At 35.4% G+C, this 26,394-nt stretch overlaps 1 protein-coding gene across 2 annotated transcripts in view; it reads right to left on the bottom strand.

The window, feature by feature from the left end:
* The window catches only part of LOC136828811 (arrestin domain-containing protein 2-like), a 355,899-nt gene that overhangs the window by 11,400 nt on the left and 318,105 nt on the right, over positions 1–26,394 (bottom strand). For both annotated transcript variants that reach the window (XM_067087043.1, XM_067087042.1), the window contains 2 exons: positions 4,202–4,297; positions 1,050–1,229 (listed from right to left, as the gene is read on the bottom strand). In XM_067087043.1, the coding sequence (XP_066943144.1) occupies positions 1,050–1,229; positions 4,202–4,297 (276 nt within the window). The remainder of the gene's footprint in view (positions 1–1,049; positions 1,230–4,201; positions 4,298–26,394) is intronic.

Genomic DNA, 26,394 nt, shown 5'->3' with positions numbered 1-26,394 from the left:
TAACCATCAATAATCTTTTTTCGTTCATGTGTCTCTGATGGGGTTGTTACAACGCGTTGTTGGAACGTCGAACAGAATGTAGCTTTTTTCCCCAGATTCCAATATTTCATCCAGTTGGAATTGCCATTCTTTTAAAGCAAATCTCAGTCTTTAATTTATAAAGCAATGCTATGGAAGTTTAGGTCATATAACACTACTTTACAATTTGACAAATGAGAATACTGATATAAAATATAAGTCTATTTATAATGAATAACTAAAATGAACAGTGGAAGATCGTATAATATCCTGACAACTGAAATTACTATCAAATATAAACTTATTTATAATGAATAAAGATCTCCAATGAACAGTTGACGACCAGATAATATCCTTATAATTGATATTACTATTAAATATGCTTATTTATAATGAATAACTATCTAAAAGGAACAGCTATTTGAAGACCGTACAATATCCTGATATTCAGGAGGAAATGGAAATGAAATGTTTCGTAGATAATTTACTAATCACCTGTTATTTTATTAACTTGATATCAAGTATGATATGTTCTATATTCCCTTCTATTATTTCAGTAAATCAGTAATCTCATCAAAATTCTCACGCATACAGTATAAGGTTGTTATCACCCCATCCGATGGTTAAACGTCATCGAGCATGAAATAGCTAAATATATCAAATTATGTTTTAGAAACAAATGGCGCAGTTCCATTTCCTACAAGATGAGTTTCTTTCTTTTCGCACTTTCTATTCTCTCTCTCTCTCTCTCTCTCTCTCTCTCTCTCTCTCTCTCTCTCTCTCTCTCTCTAGATTTACACTTTCTTTCGCACTTTCTTTTCCTCTCTCTCTCTCTGTAATTTACACTTTCTTTTCACATTTTCTTTTCCCCCCCTCCTCTCTCTCTCTCTCTCCCTCTATGATTTACACTTTCTTTTCAAAATTTATTTTCCTCTCTCACTCTCTCTCTCTTTGATTTACACTTTCCTTTCCCTTTCTTATCCTCTCCTTCTCTGCCTCTCTCTCTTTCTCTGACTTCCGTTCCAACCCACCTGCATAAGTTTGAGTTTGAGTTTGATCTCCTCCTCGGACTGATTGTCAATATCAGCCTTGAGTTTGATACTTTCCCCGCAGACGTAGGCCGTTCTCTCGAGTTGAGTCCTCAATGAGACGGGACCTCGCTTGCAACACAAACAGCATAAGGCTCTCTTGTCGTGACCCACCATGGGTTTCTGGAGGGTGAAATACTCCATGTTAACATCTGGTTTTGGGCATGAACAATATAAAGATACCTGAACTTAATTCAGGTTTCTGGAAGGAAAGATACTCGGCATTAATAATGGTGTTTTGGATGGAATGATATTCGACATTAATAATGGTGTTTTGGATGGATGATATTCGACATTAATAATGGTGTTTTCGATGGATGATATTCGAAATTAATAATGGTGTTTTGGATGGAATGATACTCGACATAAATAATTGTGTTTTGGATGGAATGATACTCGACATTAAAAATGGTGTTTTGGACGGAATGATACTCGACATTAATAATGGTGTTTTAGATGGAAAGATATTCGACATTAAAAATGGTGTTTTGGATGGAATGATACTCGACATTAATAATGGTGTTTTGGATGGAAAGATATTCGACATTAAAAATTGTGTTTTGGATGGAATGATACTCGACATTAAAAATTGTGTTTTGGATGGAATGATACTCGACATTAAATATGGTATTTTGGATGGAATGGTACTCGACATTAAAAATAGCGTTTTGGATGGAATGATACTCGACATTAAAAATGGTGTTTTAGATGGAATGATACTCAACATTAAAAATTGGGTTTTGGATGGAATGATACTCGACATTAAATATGGTATTTTGAATGGATGATACTCGACATTAAAAATGGTGTTTTGGATGGAATGATACTCGACATTAAAAATGGTGTTTTGGATGGAATGATACTCGACATTAAAAATGGTGTTTTGGATGGAATGATACTCGACATTAAAAACGATGTTTTGGATGGAATGATACTCGACATTAAAAATGGTGTTTTGGATGGAATGATACTCGACATTAAATATGGTGTTTTGAATGGAATGATACTCGACATTAACAATGGTGTTTTGGAGGGAAAGGTAATTTACATTAATAAGATAAAAGAAATTACTAATGGGTTTGGATGGAAAGATACTCGACATTAATAATGGATTTTAGATGGAAAGATCATCGAGACTGATAAAGGCGTCTACAATAAAAAGAAGCACTTGACACTGATTATGGTTTCTGTAAAGAAAAATACTCGACATCAAACATGATAAGCAGGTTCTTGCATGGAAATCTGATAATAGCTTTTTGTAAGAAACCTTCACAAAAGATTGTGTTTCTGTACGAGAAAAATAATAATTATAAAACAGTTTCTGCATGGAAAATTCATACCACTGGAAGCTGATGTCTTTAAAATAACCAAAAGCGAAGCTGGTTTCTTTGACAAGATCTACAAATTCTGATAATGAGAAATACGCCCCAGTCAGAAAATCACATATTCCTAATTATGGGTTTCTTCGTTGGAAAATGAATAAAATTAAAATTTGTCCCCAGACAAGTTAATAGCATAAAAGGGGTAATGAAAAAGGATGCACATAATGTAAAGTGGGCATTCGCATGAAAAATTTAATGTTGGAACATGAGTTTGTGCAAATATGCGTTGAATGCAAAATGAATTTAGCAACAAAAACTTTATTCAAAGTGAAAAAAGTGTTTCTGTTAGGAACAAAAAAAAATATAAAATGTAAATTTGGTTTCGGTGAGAAAACGTAAATACAATGTATTTCCTGGATAAGAGGCCACTAAATAGGGGCCAATGAGTTTCAGCATGAAACTGTTTTTGTCTGTTAATACGAAATGAACAGAAAATGAATTACAGTTGGTAATGGATACCAGATGGGGTGGCACTGAAATTGAAAAATAAATGAAAACCCTTTGAAAATATTTGCTATGTTCCCCAGGCTTCCCATGGAGTCTGTCTCGGGTATAATCATCAGAGAAATGAAGAGTCATAGGGTTTTTTTTTTTTGTAATAAAATTTCCATTTTTCCCAGTAAAGAAACATCTACAAGTGTATTTTCTCTGTACGAATTCGTTCTGAATTTATTTTTTCTGTTTAAAATGAAAATTTCTTTAGCCTCATGCTTATCTGTAAAATAATTTCTGTATTGTGTTTTGGGTGTTAATATTGTCTGCAATTATAAATAATTACTATTCAGCAAACCGCATTTAAAGGCATGGATTACTTTTGATATAGGTTTCAGACACCACATGATGCTGAACCTTTGACCCATACTACATGCAGCCATGAAATAAGTCGGCAGCAATATCCAGCCATATATAAATTCAATGTTTCATGATCCGTATGAAGTAAAATATGTAGCTCCATAATGTCCAACTCAAAATAAATGATTGGGAAGAAGTGCCTAGGACTGAAATCTTTGGAGATACAGGGGTGGGGAAGGGTGTTGGTGGAAAGGGTGTTGGTGGGGAGATGAAGAGAAAGTACGAGGTGGAGAGGCATGTTGGAACTGGAATATAAAATTTAGGTCAAAGGCCAAGCGCTGGGACCTATGACGTCATTCAGCGCTGAAAATAAATGTTGAAACAATTGTTGGGCTAGAGTGGAAAGTAAGATGGAAGAATGAGAATATGAAAGGAGGTATAGTAAAAGGAATGTAAGAGGTTGCAACTATGAGCCGAAGGGACGTTGCAAAGAACTTTAAGTAACGCATATAGTGCACCGTGTGATGTACACTGACGTGCTCCCCTACGGGGAAGAGAGGCATATTAGAATGCATAAATTGTAAGCACACCAAGACCAGCAACATTCGACGAATCCATAGTGGTAACAGTTGTAGCAGTATAAACTTGTGCATGCATGTGCTTTGCAAATAGTTATCTCTTCTTATGTTAAGTTCTTACAAGTTTATTAAGTAGCCATACTCCACTTTTCAAAGACGACTTTTGAACCCTACGTTCCTTTTCCTCTTCTACACAACTTCGATAAATCTTCAGCAGCTTCCTTGCCTCGTCTGTTCTATTATTCAACCCTTAATTACACTGCAAACGCCAGCACTAACGCCTACAGTGAGCCCCTGAGGTGCACTGACGGCACTATCACCCACGTGGAAATTAATGGCTTACCAGATATTGTTCGTCCATGCAGTCGATGTGTGGACCGATGATAGTGAAGTACTTCATTCCCTGAGGCGGTGAGGCATACGGGATATCAACTGTGACCTGAAACAGAATTATAAAACATCAGAAACTCTGTCACATAAGTTCTTGAATGAATACTATTCAGTTTGACTGGCTAGTAAAGTTGTGCTTTTGAAAGTCATATATTTTAATGCAATAGATTTCCTGTAACTGTGATTTTATTCTCCGTTGTATGGATGCTTACAAATTCCATGGAACTTTAATTCATAGCCAGAGAACACCATATATTGCATGTGACATTATTTAAAGAGTCAACTCAGTGAGGTGACTGGTTCATGTGAGAGAGAGAGAGAGAGAGAGAGAGAGAGAGAGAGAGAGAGAGAGAGAGAGAGAGAGAGATCCACTTGAAGATGACCGTTAACATTTTTGCCTGTTATCAGACATAAGTGCGTGATTTTTGGTACAAGCATTCGACATTCATGAATCCAAGAAGGTGATTATAAATTCGCCTCTGGAACACGTACCAGGAAAATTCGAAGTAACCGAAATACTTAATATTAAGAAATGGGCTGATTAAGTTATATCGCCAGAAAACTCTCGTTAATTTCTATTTATCAGAAATGGACAAATAATCCCCACACCAGACACCATTAAAGAAGTGGCAGGTAAAACGCAAAGCATAGCATTTGGTACGGTCCTCCCCCCCATCCCCCCACACCCGAATCTAGTTTAGCTCAAGTAAAAGGATCTCAATCAGGACCACTCTGATTAATCTCTGGTAGCAGCCGAAGGAAAGAGGATTTCGTCTTCGATCTGATAAGGGCTGTCGGTAGGGTTCCTTGATGACTGGTCCGAGTGGAGACGAGGTAATGAGTAGGAAGGAGATGAAGCCAGTTTTCGTTTATTTTTCTTTATAGGAGTCATTTATAATCCCTTATATCATTTTGTCTCCTAAAATGTTCATCTTGTTTGTGATCTGTAAACAAGTGTTTACATTAAAATAGGCAAAGTTGTTCTCGTGTTTGCAAAATATCCTAAAAACCCTACAATCGGTCTCTCTAACACCTGTCATAATGTCTTAAATTCCAGTGTATGCTACATAAAGTATTTTTTCCCTCACTACTTCCAAACTCATCAAATACTGTTTCCTAAGAAATACTTTACATACACCGACTTTCGTCTCGAAACCCAAACTCTTCTATCAAACTTTTTGTCGTATTTCTCACCTTTTCAATCAAAATCCTTCCCTGGCATGCTGGTGTATATATAAATATAAATATATATATATATATATATATATATATATATATATATATATATATATATATATATATATATATATATATATTTATATATAAGACAACCAACTGGCATTTGTAAATTAACGTGCAATATCCTCTATGTTGATATTTTTTTTTTTATTTTTGCGGCCCTGTTTTTGCGAATACAAAGGATAATGGGAAACCTAAAGTACTTTTCTACCTAAGTCCCGAAGACAATAAAAAGAAAGAAAGGACGAAGGGTGACTTTTGCTACAAAGTTAAGGCTATAACATCATTACCAATATCATATAATAAGACTTCCAACAATGTAACAGTATTACCAGTACAGTACTGCCTATTTCATAGAGCAACATATTATTGTGGAATGATTCACAGATTTTTGAATACTTACCAAAACACCTTCATTAAAGAATTCTGAAAACGACAATTATTTAGGTGCTGCCATCCCATACAACCCCTGATCACCATCAGATAGGTTCAAATGATTTTACCAAACCTTATAACAAGTCTTGCAATGAGTGCGCAAGAACGAGATATCACTGCGGCCATAATGTATACAGATAATCACTTGTTTCCGCAGTGAGTTCCACCCATGAAACGGGTCCACTTTGTATTGACAGAATTCCGACAGCGATATAACCAAATATAGTTCACTGGCATATGTTAGCCATATTACACTTTTCAAGTTTATATATATATACAGTATATATATATATATATATATATATATATATATATATATATATATATATATATATATATATATATATATATATATATATATATGTATATATATATATATATATATATATATATATATATGTATGCATGTATATTACATTATATATATATATATATATATATTATATATGCTCTCTCTCTATATATATATTTAAGCATATGTGTAATGAATACATCTACACATCATAAATCTTTCTACCTATGATATGGTGATGATGAAGTTGTGGAGAGAGAGAGAGAGAGAGAGAGAGAGAGAGAGAGAGAGAGAGAGAGAGAGAGAGAGAGAGAGAGAGAGAGTCAAGGCGTTGTTGTCATGACAAAACGCTGAGACTGTTTTCTACACCAACCGCGCGCATAAGCGGAAGGTATCGAGGCCGTATGACTAGATTGCTGACCGTTTACTGATTTCTATGTTTAATATCTACGCTTATAGAATCAACATTTAGTAGTGTATCAAGTTGGAAACGACAATCAATTATTTAACGTCATGTTATTTACCGCTGCTTTCACATTACTAACTAAAAATCCATGTATGTATTTTATCTTTGTGAGTGCGTGTGTTTGTTAACACGTAAGCATGAGTGTCGCATTTTTCGTCGCTCTGGGCATTCAAGAGCAGGTTTGGAAAGCGTTCAGACGCTCATCTCTGCAATAAAAGCTCGGAAAACATTAAAAAAAGGGGGATGTGTCTCATTTCACACTTCTCTATTTTTTAACCAACCTGTGAGGCTTTTGAGAAAAGCCCATATATATATATATATATATATATATATATATATATATATATATATATATATATATATATATATATATATATATATATATATATATATATATAAATATAATTAATGAAATATTCACTTAGAAGGTGCAAGGCAAAGACTAACAAAGAAAGGTAAGTAAAAAGCATCGTTATTTTTACGGCGCAGGTAAAAACCAAATTATATTCGCCTTGCTGGGCATTCCATTGCGCTTGTTCCTCGGTTGAAAGCTTTCGGCATGGTCTGTCGAAAGATTCTTTTGAAAGATTCTCTTGAATATTTCGCTGACAGACTTGAGAGAAATCGGAACTGAGGCATTATCAGAGATTCGGTGGAGTGTATGTGGTATTTTGAAAAGAAAGCAGAGTTATGTCGTTACAAGTAAATTATAGAAAAAGTGGCCTGTTGCCTTAGCGAGACTACAGGAAAGACTAATTAACAGTCAAGATAACTAAATAGAAGAAAGGAAACAGATGAGGCGAGGGAAGAAAAGGATAATCAAATATGCATTTCTTATTACTACTTTGGTTTCAAATGTGGAGTCTTCTGGACTGGAACGCAAATCAGGTCCAAGTTAATGATGGTCCTTTTCAATACGGAATCAAGTAAATACCAAACTACGGTATAAAAATGCATTTGACAAAAGTTATAGCTCAGCTTTCAAACATATACGTGCCATCGTACACGTAGACACATCCATTCACACACACATATATATATATATACAGTACATACATACATACGGTATATGTATTTATATTTATACATAGACATAGAGTATATACATACATATATATATATATATATATATATATACATTACACACACACACATATATATAGTATATAGTATATATATATATAGATATAGTTATATAAATAAATATATATATAATATATATACATATCACCATAAAAATCATTAAATATCTATAGTTTAATAATTAGTCGTTTTCTTTACATGCAGTTCCTCATTGTATAAATCTAAAGAAAGCGTATAAAAGACCGACTGACTAATTAATATTAATTAGATTGAAGGTAAGAGCAATTAATTCAAACTGAGACGGACCGCATCAGAAATTTAAGAAGCAATAACTAATTTGCGAGTAATTTTCGATAAATATTCTTCGTTAAAATGGTCTTGCATGCTTCTATAAGATTATTTATTTTTCATACAGAACTTTATTTGAAACTGGATGAGAGTTAACTCAGCGAATAACGAATGAAACTGTCAAGCAGAAAAAACGCCATTTGTCTCTAGCCAATTTTTTCGCTTTCTGGTTGTCAAGAGAAACGACCACAAACATGCGAGAAAAGTCTGAAATAAGCGACCGGAAGAGCAATCTGGCTCAAAAGAGTTATCTCATATTCTGGTTGGATAAAAATTCAGTTACACGAGTAAAAGATTTAAACAACTCGGACCACAGATGTATAAAGAATGTGTAGACGATAAATAAAAATGAGATAAATAGATAGAAAAAAATATCTACAGAAATCCCTGAAAGCATTGATAACAAAAGGGAACTTTTTGTATTAGTAATTACCAAAGGAAAGTATCACAAATTATTTAACTATTTTCATATACTTCAGTGAATGATATATGGTAAATTCTACAAGATTTCTTGCTTTAAAACAACACACATATACATATATGTATATACATACATACATACATACATATATATATATATATATATATATATATATATATATATATATATATATATATATATGCACACACACTATATATGTATGTATTTACGTATGTATATATACACATATATATAGATACATATGAGAGTACATAACTATATATATGTGCGCGTGGGTACATGAAAGACATATTTTGTTTTTGCATTCATTCTTCAATAACAAATTTTCCTTGTTTTTAATGCCCTTAATGGTTTTTCAAAACCCAATAATAATAATAATAATAATAATAATAATAATAATAATAATAATAATAATAATAATAATAATATCCTTTACTGCAGCTCAGGGCCATATACATGGAATACACAGTACAATACACGCAATCTAGATACATAAGGTAACATGACAAAAAAATAATCGGCAGTATCCACACAGTTGCTGAAGAAGTAGAAAAAATAGAATTCATAATAATGGTAATGACAGTAATTATATGGAGAATAATAGTAAAAAAAAAAAAATTTTAACAATTAAACATTCAGATTGCAGACGATTAATTTCCAGTTAGGGACCTTAGGTGGTTGCAGAAGGCTAAATACGAAAATTGAAAATAGCAAAACTCTACAATGATATTAATGACAGTAATAATAAAAAAGGAAAATACCAATAATAACAAGAAACGTAGAAATGTAATAATAATAATAATAATAATAATAATAATAATAATAATAATAATAATAATAATGACATATTCTGGAGATGACACTTCATAATTGCAAAAATAGAGAATGAGTCATTTAAGGAACAGATGCCTCATTATCCCATCTTTCCCACAATTTAGATCCTCTCCTTGCCTCACTGCTTAGGATGCTTTGTATGAACGAACTGCTGCTGTTTCTCAGTCGGGTAATCAGACGGGACACTGTTCGCCTAACAATGATTTTCAAATTATCCAGGCGGTTTTCTATGAACATCTGCTTGGCGGAGTGATAGCGAGGAGTGTTTGTGAGGCGTCTCAAAATGTCGCTGTGAACAACAGTGATACGTCTCATAGTCTCTCGGTATAGCTCGTACAAAGGGAATACCCATATGTACTGTACTGTAGTAGTACGAGCGGAGGAGCAGCAATTTCATGTCTCGGTAACTGAAGGCAAACCTCCTTGCTATCATGTTGCCAGTTGCGCATATTGTACGACGCCTCTGTTCTATGCCTGCCGTCTCTTTCAGGTCGTCCGAGATAATGTGGCCCAAATATGAAAATTCATGCACGAATTCCAGACGATGATCTCCGAGGACAATTTGTGGTTCTGCCGTCTGCTTAAGCTATCTCGGGAGCAGCGACATACACTGGGTCTTGGTTTTGTTGCATAGAATATCAAATTCCTCTGCATATTGGCGGTAAGTGTTGATGAGTCGCTGGAAACCTTGCACTGATGGGGTAATTAGAACCATATCGTCGGCGTAACAGAGGTTGTTTATTGTTGTTTCGTTGATAGTGCATCAGATTGGGAGTGAGTTCAGTTTGACATTCAGGGCATCTGAGTACGTGTTAAACAGGTATGGAGAGAGAATGCCCCCTTGCCTTGAGCCCGTTTAGGGAGCCGAACGCGTACGACAATGCGTTACCCCATTTAACACAGAATTGCTCTATGGTGAACCAAGAACATAAAATACCAATTAGATATAGAGGTGTGCCTCGTTTGTCCAGCTTCAGGAAGAGCTTCATGTAGTTTACTCTGTCAAATGCTTTTCTAATATCTACAAAACGAAAACAGGAGAGGCTGATGATAGGTAATAGTTCAGCAATTCTTTCCGGTGTCGGTTAAGTAGTTTGCTTTAAAGCCGAACTGGTTGCCAGTAGTGTGCATAAAGGGAAGAAGTCTCGCTAGAAGAACGGACTCACGTATCTTCGACGCAATTGTAGTCATTGCAATCGGGTGATAATTGCCAGGGTCAGCTGCATCCTTTAGCTTGTTTTTTACTAATGGTATTAAGTGTACTAGGAGTAGGGAGTCTGGGAGAAACTGGTGAATTGTGCACCCACTGAATAGAGCAGCGATGGCAGAATTTGAAAGCTTCAGCAGGTAGACCATCGCAGGCGGGCGATTTTTTATCAGGTAGGTTGTTTATGGCATCGCTGATGTTACCTGGCGTTATACGATCGGCGAAATGAAACTGGACTGAATCGCAGATGGCAAGGTCATGAGGCCAGAGGAGCGTTTCTTGTAATGCAATGATGCCTATGAAGTTTTTGCAGAACATGTTTAGGGGAGGAATGTTCCGCTTGAGGAAAAAAATATTCCATAATCGTGCCTCTGGTAACGATAAAGGATAAGCCACCATCGGGCCGTGGTTAAAGTTTCACGGGAAGCGGATCATACAGCATTATACTGAAATCACCGAAAGATAGATTTAGTTTCGGTGACCTTGATTATACGCTGTAGCGGCTGTACTGAAAGCACGATTGCGCCAAAGAAACTTCGGCGCATCTTTTACTTGTTTTTATATGGAATCTTGCAAGAGCTTATTTAAGAAACTATTTACAGTACATCGATATCGCAAACATCCACTGAACAAATACTTCAGTTTATCTCCCTTTCGATAAAACCATCTTTCCAAAGAAACTGTCATGTTTTTTCTTGTTCTTATCCATTTGTTTTTCCTCCCGTTCCCATATGAATTGTTATGTCGCTCTCCTGGCCTCTATTAATTTGAATTTACTTTTTTAAGTTTATTTCCTTTGTTGGCCTCACTGCTTAACAAGTCATTCATTTTGTGACGTTCACGAGCGCGATAATTTTACCTTTTTAATTCTGTCTTGTCATCGCTTTTCATTTTTTTATCTACTACTAAACCGCTATAAATAACACGCTTCTGTTGAAGTTTTCTCTTTTCCTTCGTTATTCTTAGTTCGGCTTCTGACAACTTTGGAGACTAAGGCCTACTCGAAGCAGCAGGGACGATGAAATCTACTTCTATTTCCCGGAGAAGAGGGAGGAACTTCTGTTTGTACGTTCCAAACGATGAACTCCCGAACTGTCACTAACTTGTAGGTCAACAAAGGTTCCATTAACGGGGGCTTCATCTTTATAACAAAGAGAATTCCTGTGGCGCAGCGGAGAAAGAATTCTACGAACACCACGTCCAGTATGCAAACAGAAGGCCTTTAACCGAGAGTTTCTTTTCACAGTGATTCCTGGGAACACGATAATCTCTTGTAGATGAATCGTCGCGGCAATAAGAGGAACAAATGACGTAATCTTGCGTGTAAATCAGAATTGAGAACTGGACAAAAATGAGTATTTTTCGGGGCAAGTGTCTAGTTCCCGGTATCTTATTTGAACTGAAAAAAATATTTTGAGAAAAAAAAGGGCCTAAATATCCTCACATTCTTTGCGTGTCTGCTGACCTTAATGCTCTATCTGCGAGCAACATACATTTTTGTTTCCGTACCAATTACGTCATCACTTGGATGAAATTAGCAATGTAGATTGAGGAAGACATTTCTGTGTTTGTTTTCCATTTCGTTAATTTACTCGGGGCCTCTCCCTCTCTCAGGTCGGCACGCAATAATGAGAGAGAGAGAGAGAGAGAGAGAGAGAGAGAGAGAGAGAGAGAGAGAGAGAGAGAGAATGAAAATTTTGTTCTCGAACTGATTTATTGAGACAATAAATTCGTGATACACACCATAGACCATGGACACTGATGCGTCACATAAATAAATAAATGAAAATGCATCAACAGTTATAAAACAAATCTTGATGATTTCACTTAGCATAGTCTTCAACACGGTAATCGTGTGTTAAGATTTAATAACGATACACATCTTCATCACACATGTTACCTCTACAGGAATTAATGGCTGTAATATGAGCCTACTGTAATTCTGCACAGTTGAATGAATAACATAGAGAATACGTAAGAGTTGAAACATGATGAAAAATTCAAAAGGACGAACAAATAAGAAACATTCATTTTGGTTGCCAGAGGTGTCTTATATCAAAGCTTCAGACAAAATAGAACGGGAATCAGAAAAAGAAAATCAATTCTTATATCTAAGCTTCAGACAAAATAGAACGGGAATGAGAATAAGAAAATCAAAAGTTATACTCGCTTGAAATAAATTAGCATATGGTTAAAAAAATGAGCTTCAGTCCATTATCAGTAAAGAGGATTATAAAAAGTTAGCCACATTTGAATTCTTTTGCTGCGAACTTAAATTCACAAGAAGTTCCCTCCGACTCATCTTTCGTTGAGAAGCAAATGCGATTTCACACATTAATAAGTTCTCTCACAACGACCTCTTCTAGAAGGACCACACAAACGAGGAAAAATATTATATCCCCAAAAGAAACTGATAAAACAAGTCTAATATGAAAAAAATACGCTGTAATGCTATCTTTCCCTCATTCGCATCTTTCCATAAAGCCGTAGATGTAGGAAAAAATAATAAAGGAAATCTGGAGCTTCTTAACCACAGCTCCTTTGCTCGTGCAGTTGAGATGATAAATGGAGCTGCCCAGACTGACTTTACTTAGTTGTTCTTTCGTATTACTAATGGCCGTCTCTGTCCTCTTGGACGGTTATGCTCTTTCAGCAGGATTTGCGTGGTCATTTGAGAATTATGAGCCTTTGGACGTCTATCACTTTATTGAAACTTTTGTCTCTTACTATTATAACCACCTTCACTTCTTGCATAAAGAAACACACACGTATACACACACACACACACACATATATATATATATATATATATATATATATATATATATATATATATATATATATATATATATATGTATGTGTATGTGTGTGTGTGTTTATATGTATACATATAAATATATGTATACACACACATATATATATATTCATATGTATATATCATATATACATACATACATACATATATATATATATAATATATATTATAAATATACATATATATATTTATTACATAAAGACACATACACACTCATATATACTGTATTTGTCTCTATGTATATATATAAATATATGTATATATGTATGTGTATATATATATAATCAACCTCGGACAGACGAGCTGAAACAGCAAACAACATTTTCCATTATTCTTATCTTTGGCGTTTTGCCTCATTATTCCCAGTTCAGTACCTCCAACTGAATATTCTTGATACACTAGAGATTCAGCAACTAGCGGCACTACTCTTTCACTCCTTTAAAACAAAGACAGAAGGTCAATCACACGGAGAGGATTAATAAACTTACTAGCTGCAACGCCTTTCATTCCTTTTACTATACCTCCGCTCATATATTGAAAATGAATAAAAGTGCTGACTTAGAACAGTTTACTACTAGATGTATCTGCTCATATAACGGTATAGTTGATAACCTACGCAGCAGTTAATTCTGCATAATGCTTAAAATACTATGACATTTATTTAAGGGTTATTCATCAAGTTAGTGGCGACACAGAATCGACAAGAGAATAAATAAAACGTTTTGTTTCTGTATTTTTAGTTATTCGTACCTACCTCCCTATCCATTATCCCGATTACTGGGACTGAAAGTCATAATATAGATAACATCTTCATGTGTTTTGTTAACATCGTGAAGTCTCTTAGCATACATACGTATTTAACACATGAGAACTAACAGACAACATAAAAACAAATGGCGGTAGGATTTCCAGTTCTTTGGAAATTTCTCTACAATTCCTCAAAAACTCAGTTTTAGATTCAGTAAATTCTTAGGGAAAGCGTTCTTACAGCGGAACCCCTTTAAACATATTCATTTGATTGTAACTATAAACGTGGATGAAGAGAAATAAACACGAATAAAACGAAACATAAAATCATGTCGACAACGAAGCCCCCAATTCTCTTATCAACATTGCATCCGACTCAAATGAATTATACATTATGCCGTCGGCCCACAAGGTAATGCTGCTGGGCGCTATATTAAGATAATCTTCAACCTCGATTAACCGGCGTCCTTACGGAAATTCCTAGTAGGCGGAAAACCTACGTTAGAAATCCTGACTAATTGCCATATGATTGTTAATGGGAATGGGCTATCACGGTGAGAATGGATATATTCCTGTGGCATACGAATGCTTACACGGTATTATATATATATATATATATATATATATATATATATATATATATATATATATATATATATATATATATTACACACATATATACTGTATATATATATATATATATATATATATATATATATATATATATATATATATATATATATATATATATAATATCGTAAGTATTTGTATTTCATAGGAATATAGATATACAGTATATATATGTACATGTATATATATATATATATATATATATATATATATATGTATATATATATATATATATATATATATATATATATATATATATATATAATGTGTGTGTGTATCCATACATATATTTTTACAGGAATATATATATATATATATATATTTTATATATATATATATATATATATATATATATATATATATATATATAACGATTTTCTCATAGAGCCTTTATTTAACTTCTGTCAAGCGACAATACACATGTGGCACAACTAATTTCAACCGATAATTCCAACACTAGTCTTATCCTCAGTCCCGACGTTTTAAGAAGACAATCAAGAACTACTATTCAACCGCTCCATTAATTTATTTTAAAGCTGACAGCTGTTTCAGCCATTAACCCATGGCCATCTTCAGGGCCACGCTCTATCTAAAATGGAACTACACTCCAATATAGGGGGTGAGTAAAACCAAAAAACTGATAAAAAAAATTACAAAACGAATCCAAAAACAATATAATTTGCAAATTTATGTAACCGGGAGGGGGGAAAGCTTCTCAATATGAAGTTTGCTGAACACAAAGTGTCTGCAGGATGGTGGGACTCTTCCTGGAGCTGAAATATTCATGGAGAAGCATTCTGGTTGGTGAAATTTGTTCATCTTCATATTTGTGAAATAAGAAATCTGTTTCAAGTTTACATTTTGGATTTTTGTTTTTATTCAATTTTGTAGCCGTACCCGCCTATAATTTGGAGTAAACATCTCATATAGCCCTGAAGATGGTCATGGGCTAATGGTTGAAACAGGTGTCAGCTTAAGAATATATAAATTGGCCAGCAGAGAAGGAATTTTTGATTGTCCAAATAAAACTTTAGCCTTGAAGATGAGAGAAATTGCTATAAAAAACAGAAGTGTTACCAGTGAGTTATAGTGCCACAAGTGCATTAGCACTGATGCGTGGAATTCGAACCACATTATAGCGAGAAATTAATTTCTATCACCAGAAATAAATTCCTCTAACTCTTCATTAGCCGGCCGGAGAGTCGAACTCGGGCCTAACGAGTGCAAGACCATAACTCTACCGACTCGCCCAGGGAAGAGCTAGTTTAACTTTAGCACTGATGAAAATTAAAGGAAGACTGTGCCATAAAAGCATAATTAAAAGTGTAAAGGCAAGGTCACCCAAGATGGATGTGGAGAAGCTAGTTCGTCACAGGGAGAAGGAAACCACAGCTGCAAGGTAGTACTAGTGGGAATGTTTTGCCTCCCCAACCCGAAAACCACCCATATGATACCAATGCTGGCACCCCCAGGGGATCCGAGGTGGCTGGGATCAACATGGGTTACAAATTCGAATTTGGAAAAGGCAGGAAAACCTTTTGGAACAGACTTGGGTGGAGAGAACCGAAGTAAAGTTGAAGGAAGGCGAAAAAAGAAAGGGATGAAATGTGTGAATGAAAAATAGAATTGCAATGTATTGTTGCTCTTTGTCCATGAGAAAGAGTGAACAGCGGAGTTCAATAGCACTGGTGTTAGAAGAAGAAATAGAGGAATTGGTGAAACCGAGTTAAGGAGAAAAAACAAAGAAAAAACAACACTTTAAAAACATGTATGGAAGCAAAATGCAAAGAACATATGAAGTATAACAAGACAGCCAAATATAGATAAGAAAAAAAAGAAAAGTATTAGTTAAACAACTGCAGTTAAATAAACATGGACAGAAACAAAATGCAACTGAGAGCCTATCAATCATAGCATGGTGGCCTAATATAGCTAAAAAAATAGGGAAGAAAATCTTTAGTTGAATATCCGTGACTTTAAAAAAAAAAAACTCAGATGAGCATTACGCAAAGACTCTGGCGGGGATTAAAGCTCAAATAAAAAGTGTTCGCATAAGTAAGCCTAAACTCTTTCAGTCAAATACAATCTTCTCGACGGGCGACGAGAAAGGACTGCCGACTATCAGCTTCAAATTAAAGTAACAGTGCAAAGCTGGTGTTGCTGTTGCTGCTGCTACGCATTTAAAGGTAATTTCTGTTCCAGGGGAACCGTTCCAGACTTCTTGATGCCAGTGAGAAGTGACTGGTGAAGGAAGGATTCGATAATTCTTATGTCAGTGACCTACGATCTATGACAACTGAGGTTTTATTGCAGCGTAGATCACAATATCAGCAGGAGGAAAAGGTAGTAATAATAATAGAATCGGTGGCTGTATTAGTAGTGCCATAATAATAATAATAATAATAATAATAATAATAATAATAATAATAATAATAATAATAATAGTGTAGAAACAAATCCACAGTTAAGTATGAGTACAAATATACAGCATTTAAAAGTACAGCTAAACAGAGAGCGTTATCTTTCAATATATTTGTGCCCATACTTAACTGTGGATTTGTTTCTCAATTTCAAGACTCATGCTACGATGAGTATTTTTTAATAATAGTGGTAATCATTTTTTGATGTCGGAAGAGCTTATAAACAATTACGATTATTATCCGTCTAGTCTCGCATCAGTGACAGCAGCTTAACAACATCTTTCCAGATGAGATGAATTAAGTTCAAGCTCATGATTTAATAATATGAAAGGTTTCATGATTTCCAAGGGGTGACCTTAAAAACAAAATACCCATTACATAACCTTTGGCTAGGAAGCTTTCGGTGTATTCCCCTCCAAATTCCTTAAAAGTAATTATATAAATGGCATCTAAAATCTGTATGAATATATTATCATCTGGGTACTCCATTTTAAAAATGAAAATCGTAATTGTATTAAACTAATTATAATAAACCTCGTGAACTGGAAAATCAAATAAGTGAAATACGTAAAGCAGAATTTCGGATACGTTTTTCCTTATTTATGTCTAAGTCTCGATATAGAATTTTAATCGGCATAGAGAAATTCAGTTTCTGACAAATAAACTGACCCTTATTCTTAATAATGAAGGAAAGTCTATAAAATGATTCTTCCAAGCCCCCCAAAAATCCCAAAATGTAAAAAAAAAAAATCATGAAAGGTGTAAAGGGCAAAATAAGTTTCCTGGGAATTGTTCCGAAACTAAATTATCCGAAATATTTGGGAGAACTCCTCACACCCTCTTTGGAGCTCTTAAAGTTTCGAGTTCCAAGGACCTTCCCTCTCAGCCACTCTACCTTTTCTCTCCTTTTTCCAGTGTTAACATTTCTTTCCTTTTTTTTAGGTTTTTCGTTATCTTCTCTCTCTCTCTCTCTCTCTCTCTCTCTCTCTCTCTCGGTTTTCTCTATCTTTTAGTTATTCTCTTCTCTCTCTCCCGGGTTTTCTGATGTCTTTTAGTTATCCTCTTCTAGAAGTACTTCCATTTCTTTTCCTTCTGTCTTTCTATGTTTTTCGTTATCCTCTCTCTCTCTGGTTTTCTGACATCTTTTAGTTATTCCCTCTTCTAGAAATACTTCCATTTCTTTTTTTCTTATCTCTCTCTCTGGTTTTCTGTTTTTAGTTATTCCCCTTCTAGAAATCTCTCTTTCTTTTTTTCTTATGTTTTTCTCTCTCTCTCTCTCTCTCTCTCTCTCTCTCTCTCTCTCTCTCTCTCTAGCTTTGTGATATCTTTTAATCATTTCATCTTCTAGAATTACATCCATATGTTAAGAGTGAATCTACATTATACAGTTAGCATGAATTACATTCCTGATTTAAGGAAAAACTTCAAAAAGGAAGTTACATTATCTACACTAAATTTTTTTTTTTATATTTTCAGCTACAAGAAATGTAAAAATAAAGATAGCTTTATGGGTTTACAATTCTTCATTTTTTGTAAATATATCTCTACAACAAGCGATTTAGAAAAGAAATTTGAATATACTGAAATATATTTGTGTGAATATCTGTTCAATCATTTGTTAATTTACCTAACTCTTTCAATAACTGATACTCAGAGAGAGAGAGAGAGAGAGAGAGAGAGAGAGAGAGAAGGCGCAACCTTTTTGAGCAGATATTAAGTAACCAAGCTTCCATCTTTTTGTAAAGATATCATCATTGCCATTTTTATAAGTATACATTCATATCAAAAACCATTTAAAACAAAAATATGAATATATTGGAACTTGTATGTGTTGAGATGTGGAAAAATGTGTGAATTTACATGAATATTTATAAGACTGACATTCACATAAAGAGAGAGAGAGAGAGAGAGAGAGAGAGAGAGAGAGAGAGAGAGAGAGAGAGAGAGAGAGAGAGAGAGAATTTACATGACTATTTATAAGACTGATATTCACATAAGAGAGAGAGAGAGAGAGAGAGAGAGAGAGAGAGAGAGAGAGAGAGAGAGAGAGAGAGAGAGAAATTTACATGACTATAAGACTCATATCACACAGAGAGAGAGAGAGAGAGAGAGAGAGAGAGAGAGAGAGAGAGAGAGAGAGAGAGAGAGAGAGAGAATTTACATGACTATTTATAAGACTGATATTCACATAAAGAGAGAGAGAGGGAGAGAGAGAAATTTACATCACTATAAGACTGACATTCACATACAGAGAGAGAGAGAGAGAGAGAGAGAGAGAGAGAGAGAGAGAGAGAGAGAGAGAGAGAGAGAGAGAGAGAGAGAGAGAGAGAGAACTGACATGACTATTTATAAGATTGATATTCACATAAAGATAAAGAGAGAGAGAGAGAGAGAGAGAGAGAGAGAGAAAAGACGCAACCTTTTTGAACAGATATTAAGGTAGCAAGTCATGTTGCGCGGTTTCATAAAGGCAGTGGTTCCCCTGTTTTAATAGAGCAATAAAGTCATTCACTCATCCCCGTAGGGGGATAGCGCCGTTAGTGTACCTCATGCGGTGCACTGTAGGCATTACTTAAGGTTCTTTGCAGCGTCTCTTCGGCCCCCAGCTGCAACCCTTTTCGTTCCTCTTACTGTACCTCCTTTCATATTCTTTTTCTTCCATCTTACTTTTCACCCTCTCCTGACACTTCATTCATAGTGCAACTGCGGGGTTTTCCTCCTGTTACACCTTTCAAACTTTTACTGTCAGTTTCCGTTTCAGCGCTGAATGACCTCATTGGTCCCAGTGCTTGGCCTTTGACCTAAATTCTATATTCAATTCAATCCAATTCAATAAAGTTACTCATGAAACCTGGGGAAATGTATACTTCACATTTTCACTAACCTTATTTCAACAGTGAATCAGAATCAGGCTTTTTTCTTTAAGAACTCGGGGTTTTAGATATTCACTTTCTTTTGTCTTGAATTAATTTGATCATTTGTTTTGACACTGAATTAAATTGAATTGAATAGGCCATGCACTGGGACCTATGAGGTCATTCAGCGCTGAAACTGAAATTGACAGTAAAAGGACTGAAAGGTTTAACAGGAGAAAAACCTCGCAGTTACACTATGAATCAACTGTTAGGAGAGGGTGGAAAGTAAGATGGAAGAAAGAGAATATGAAAGGCAGTACAGTAAAAGAAACGAAAGGGGTTGCAGCTAGGGGCCGAAGGGACGCTACAACGAACATTAAGTAATGCCTACAGTGCACCGCATGAGGTGCACTGACGGCACTACCCCCCTACGGGGTTCTGACATTGAGTAAGAATTTGGGGTGAATTACATTCTGTCCGTTCGAAAATGTTCAGGTAAATACCTGCTCTTAAGGTATCCTTTTCAGGTGAGAGTAACATAACTAAAGGCCGCCACTAATGTTCAGTTATACCTGCACTGTCGGCCCGTGCAGGCAAAACTGAACCCACCAACGTTCAGTTATACCCGCACAGTCGGCCCGTGCAGGCAAAACTGAACCCACCAACGTTCAGTTATATCTGCACTGTCGGACTGCGCAGGCAAAACTGAACCCACTAACGTTCAGTTATACCTGCACAGTCGGCCCGTGCAGGCAAAACTGAACCCACCAACGTTCAGTTATACCCGCACAGTCGGCCCGTGCAGGCAAAACTGAACCCACCAACGTTCAGTTATATCTGCACTGTCGGCCTGCGCAGGCAAAACTGAACCCACTAACGTTCAGTTATACCTGCACAGTCGGCCTGCCCAGCAAAAATGAACCCACCAACGTTCATTTATACTTGCACTGTCGGCTTGCGCAGGCAAAACTGAACCCACCAACGTTCAGTTATACCTGGACTGTCGGCCTGCGCAGGTAAAACTGAACCCATTAACGTTGATTTACACCTGCACTGTCGGCTTGCACAGGCAAAATTGAACCCACCACCATTCAGTTATACCTGCACTGTCGGCCTGTGCAAGCAAAACTGAACCCACTAACGTTCAGTTACACCTGCACTGTCGGCCTGCGCAGGCAAAACTGAACCCACTAACGTTCAGTTATACCTGCACTGTCGGGCTGTGCAAGCAAAACTGAACACTAACGTTTAGTTATGCTGCATGTACTGAACGGTGGTGGGTTCAGTTTTGCCTGCACAGGCATAACTGAACAGGTATAACTGAGCGTTAGTGGCGGCCCTAAGACGGTAAGTTAAGGAAGAAAGAAGAACATAAAACGAATATCACTCCTTTATGAGCACTATAGTTAATCTAGACTTGACATTTAATCTTTCAAGATAATTTGCTTTTTATCGATAAAGTGTAGAACATCAGTTGCGATGTAGTATCTTTGCTTACAAAATGGTTGTTAACAGTATTTTAGACCTTTTATCAAGAAAATTAAAAAAATATGTATCTAATCTCTCACCACTTTCATTCCTGGTTTTAACAGACATCATAAAGCTATGCAATACAGATAACGTTTTTACTTTGTGACAGATTTTATTACCTGACTTATGGTTGTATCCTGAGGTCTCCTCTTTACACAGTCTTCAGTAATTAGCTTATGGAACAGTTTGAAAGCTAATTATTTTGAATAATCTTCTGAGGGGTTACCCCAATATTTAGATAAAGTGATAACACCTGCTCAATAGAAAATGCATTCTGTCGAGCTTTTACTAAATACATTCTGTCGAGCTTTTACTGCGAAAGCTATTTATATTTCCTCAATTCTATTATTTCTATTAGTCAAAATCAATTTATAGTTTGGAAAAAGGTAGAAAGTTGCATTGCCGGGAAAGCTTTCAGAATTTTTCGCCTCAGCTACACTTTAATCCCGAGGAAAAGGCCCAACTGAAACCTAAGTCGAGCTTCAAGTAGGGCTGAGTTATCTACAAAGTTATAATTGTTTTGCTAATGCGGGAAATGGCTGGAGGACAGGTCGATCACCTGAGAGAGAGAGAGAGAGAGAGAGAGAGAGAGAGAGAGAGAGAGAGAGAGAGAGAGAGAGAGAGAGAGAGAGAGAGAGAGAGAGTTTCTATTCCGGCTATCCGAGTTTAAACATTGACTGAATGAATGAATGAATTTCACCGTTAGTAAATAAAAACTTGCAAAACAAATCCACTACTGAGCAAAAAATTATTTCCTACATTCTATAACAAACGTAGCAGAAACTATAATGAAAAATTAGGTCCACTTTATTTGGTATTTACGTTGTGTTTACTAACACTTAGTAAAGCAAAGTAAAATAAAATAATAAAAAAACCATAGGCTGATGAAAGAATTTTTCTCTCGCTTTATCAGTTGTGACGATGGGCTTGAAAAACTTCCTGCAAGGAATTACAGTTACTCTGCAGACAACATTGCATGCATATGTATAAGAAACACTAACACTAGGATTAAGTCAAAACACCTTGCCCATAATCCAAGTTACCGTAAGGCTAAACAGCTAAATACAAAGTATGGGTGCGTCAGTTATTTACAGAAAAAAACTGAGAAAAGTGGTGAGGAAATTGAGTTACATAGGCAGAGTGAGAGGGACATGTAAAACAACCAGGCTACAAGAAATGGAGAATCCTACAATATATCCTTCTGTCCACTAATTTTAGGTACTCTCCAATGAGAGGTAAGAATGAATACTTAAATTCAGGCAGTAGGTTGTAACAGTGACAGAATTTACTGCAGGTTTCATTTTTCTTTAAACACAGAAAAAAGAAACTACATTAGCTAAAAGGATTTCAGAGATTATTAGTATTTTTTTTTTTTTGCATTATCTGTAATAGTGGAGTTGTTCCAAATGCCGACGGCTGTCGATAATGAAATGCTCCAATACACTTAGTAAAACTGTTTTATCAAATATTCTATTTAATGGAGAGATATGTAAAGGCATACTAGATAGCAAGGCACAGCAGCCAAAAAATTTCATACGAAATATCAATGAATGCTCTATATTAATGAATTTTGATGATAATGAAACTTATTATTCTTTGTAGGAGAATTATAAAATACGATAAGTAAGCTATGTGACTTAGATGTGTGATATACAAAAAAATATTGCTTGTTGTAAGAGGAATCCCAAACACAGTTTTGGCTTTCAGTAAAAGGAAAAAGTAAAAGTAAACAATAAACAATCACAAAATACAATTAAGTCAGAAACTCAAAGCGACAACGCTTTGAATTTTATTGAATTACCGCTTATAAGCTATTCCATGAAATAGCCATTGCAAAAAAAAAAAAAAAAACTCCCTAAATGAACTAATTTTTCATTGTTCCAGTAAAAGCGTTATTCCTGTCCAAAAACAAAGAAAACCGAATCCTACAAAATGAACAGAGGGAATACCATCAAATGCAGCCACTTCCACTGCGAAGCCTGTGAGTTGTTAGCTTATTAAATTAGCAGAAAGAAAAGCAAACGAGGAGCCAGTATTACTCATATGCAAATTCGGAAGTGGAATCGAATGGGAATTGAATGCAAATGCTCTTGTTCGTGTTTGTGTACGTGGAAAGGTAAACTGTTGCAGAGATGTACGTTACCCTTTGTTATTTCCTTGTTCTTCTCTCATTCCCTCTTACTCTGTATATTCTGACTGGAAAACCCTCTTACTCTGTGTACCCAGACTGAAAACCCCCTCTTACTCTTTGTACCCGGATCGAAAAACCTTCTTACTCCATGTACCTGGACTGAAAAACCTTCTAACTCCATGTACCTGGACTGAAAACCCCTCGTACTCTTTGTACCCGGATTGAAAAATCTTGCTCCATGTACCTGGACTGAAAACCATCTTAGAGTACTCTGTGTACCCAGACTGGAAAAACGGTTAATTTTCTAACTCTAAACAAAGTCTTTTTAAACAAAAGATAGTAACAGATAATGCACATTATTAAACAGACTTATTTCTTTTCAAAGTAACTGCCAGCATGGGCTGCTTCATACTCCAAAATAAACAAGAAAAGAGAAACTAGGAGAAAAATCAAAAAGGTTAAAATTCAAAGAAGAAAAACCAGAGAGGTTAAAAATCAACCTGACAAAACAAGCCTGTTAGGAAGAAAAATCAGCCTGTTACAGGATGAAAAATCAACCTGTTACAGGAAGAAAAATCAGCCTGTTACAGGAAGAAAAATCAACCTGTTACAGGAAGAAAAATCAGCCTGTTACAGGAAGAAAAATCAGCCTGTTACAGGAAGAAAAACCAGCCTGTTACAGGAAGAAAAATTAGCCTGTTCCAGGTAGAAAAATCAACCTGTTACATGAAGAAAAATCAGCCTGTTACATGAAGAAAAATCAGCCTGTTACAGGAAGAAAAATCAGCCTGTTACAGGATGAAAAATTAGCCTGTTACAGGATGAAAAATCAGCCTGTTACAGGATGAAAAATTGGCCTGTTACAGGATGAAAAGTTAGCCTGTTACGGGATGAAAAATTAGTCTGTTACAGGAAGAAAAATCAGCCTGTTACAGGAAGAGAAATCAGCCTGTTACAGGAAGAAAAGTCAGCCTGTTATAGGAAGAAAAATCAGTCTGTTACAGAAAGAAAAATCAACCTGTTAGGGGAAGAAAAACCAGCCTGTTGCAGGAAGAAAGTCATCAAGAGTTGGCAAGAGAATATGAAAGCTGACGACTCAGCAACAAAGTCAATGAAGGGAATATCTGTGATCTGTTTAGTCTTGGGTGATTATGGATCAAATACCTAACAGTTAAGAGACCTACAAAGGCATTTCTGCAAAGATTCGCCATGCACATTATGTTATATATATTCGTAATGGTTTTAAGGGCAAAATAACATTCTATATAGAATTATATACATCTATTGACAGTTATTTCCAAAAATTAGGTATTATATCAAAAGGTGTTTCCAAACCAAACCTCAGTCATACTCCCTTAGAATAGGCATTTACATCAAGTCAATCTACGTAGGTAAATTGGAGCAGAATTTAATATACGATAACGCTCAAGGCTTGGTCGAGTTTATTCGGAAAGGAAATATACGCTCTTTTGTTATGAAAATACGAACAGGAAAGAGTTATTCATAATAAAAATTAAGTTCCTGGAAAATCATTTTGAAAATCTGGGCAACTCAGAGAAAACTTTTTCAGAGATGAAAAAACCAACTAACAAAACGTGCGTAAAAATGAAATGATCAAATAAAACATCAAAGAAATGCATGCAAGGCTCATCGTAAAAAAATTTCCACAGATTACAAAATAAATACAAGGGAAATAAAATACTTTCAACAAAATGCAAAATAAGTAAAACAGCCTTTTGAGATACACGCCAAGTAAACATTTCAACTCTATCAACCGCAACAGACGAGAACTAAGGAGCCATAAGTCTGATGAAACCACAGAGGTCTTAAAAATCGCGGAAGGACATGGAGGAATGAGATAATCACAGTCACGGGACACAAGGAGTAATATAGGAGACACGACGATAATAACTGGGGAAAGATACTGCGCCCGGAAAAATATGGGGATTTGGATGCCACATAAAACTTAAAGGATGACTTCAGTGTCCATTCCCGTAGATATATGAGTCACCAAAAGCACACACACATACACACAGACATACACATTCCTTTTTGTGGATGCACGAAGTCATGGAGATTTATATATATATACACACACACACACACACACACACACATATATATATATATATATATATATATATATATATATATATATATATATATATATATATATATATATATATATATATATATATATGAACATCTTCATGGCTTTGAAAGAACTACTATGGAACTATACACTTGAATATGTGAGTTTACTAAAAAATTTATTAAAAACAAGATTCCAAAACTAGAATGAACAAATTTTAGCTCCCAAAAACTTACGATTTACAAATTTCCCAGACAAGCATACTCAAGAGACAGTTCCAGTTTCTTGCAGACATTTTATGTCCTGGGCAGTTCAGATCGATCGGATTTCATGCCTAAATTGGTAAACTAAGCTGGTCACAGATTCTATCTCCTTAGGGTAGCAAATGTTTCTTATCTAAAAGGCGGCTATCAGTGTCGGACGCTGTTCATGTCAAAAGGCTTTCCGGCCTCCTCTAAACTGAAATTTGTAAATTACGCTGGTCCTAAATTCTCAGGATCTCCAATGTGTTACATTTCTTAATTCTTATGAAGAGGCCAGGTATGTGTCCAAAGAAGTTCATATCGATGGGGCTTCGGAC

The sequence above is a fragment of the Macrobrachium rosenbergii genome, chromosome 43 (assembly GCF_040412425.1).
Source record: "Macrobrachium rosenbergii isolate ZJJX-2024 chromosome 43, ASM4041242v1, whole genome shotgun sequence".
In the NCBI taxonomy this organism is placed as follows: domain Eukaryota; kingdom Metazoa; phylum Arthropoda; class Malacostraca; order Decapoda; family Palaemonidae; genus Macrobrachium; species Macrobrachium rosenbergii.
Note: the sequence above shows the minus strand (reverse complement) of the source record. Positions and strands in the feature narration are given on the sequence as shown.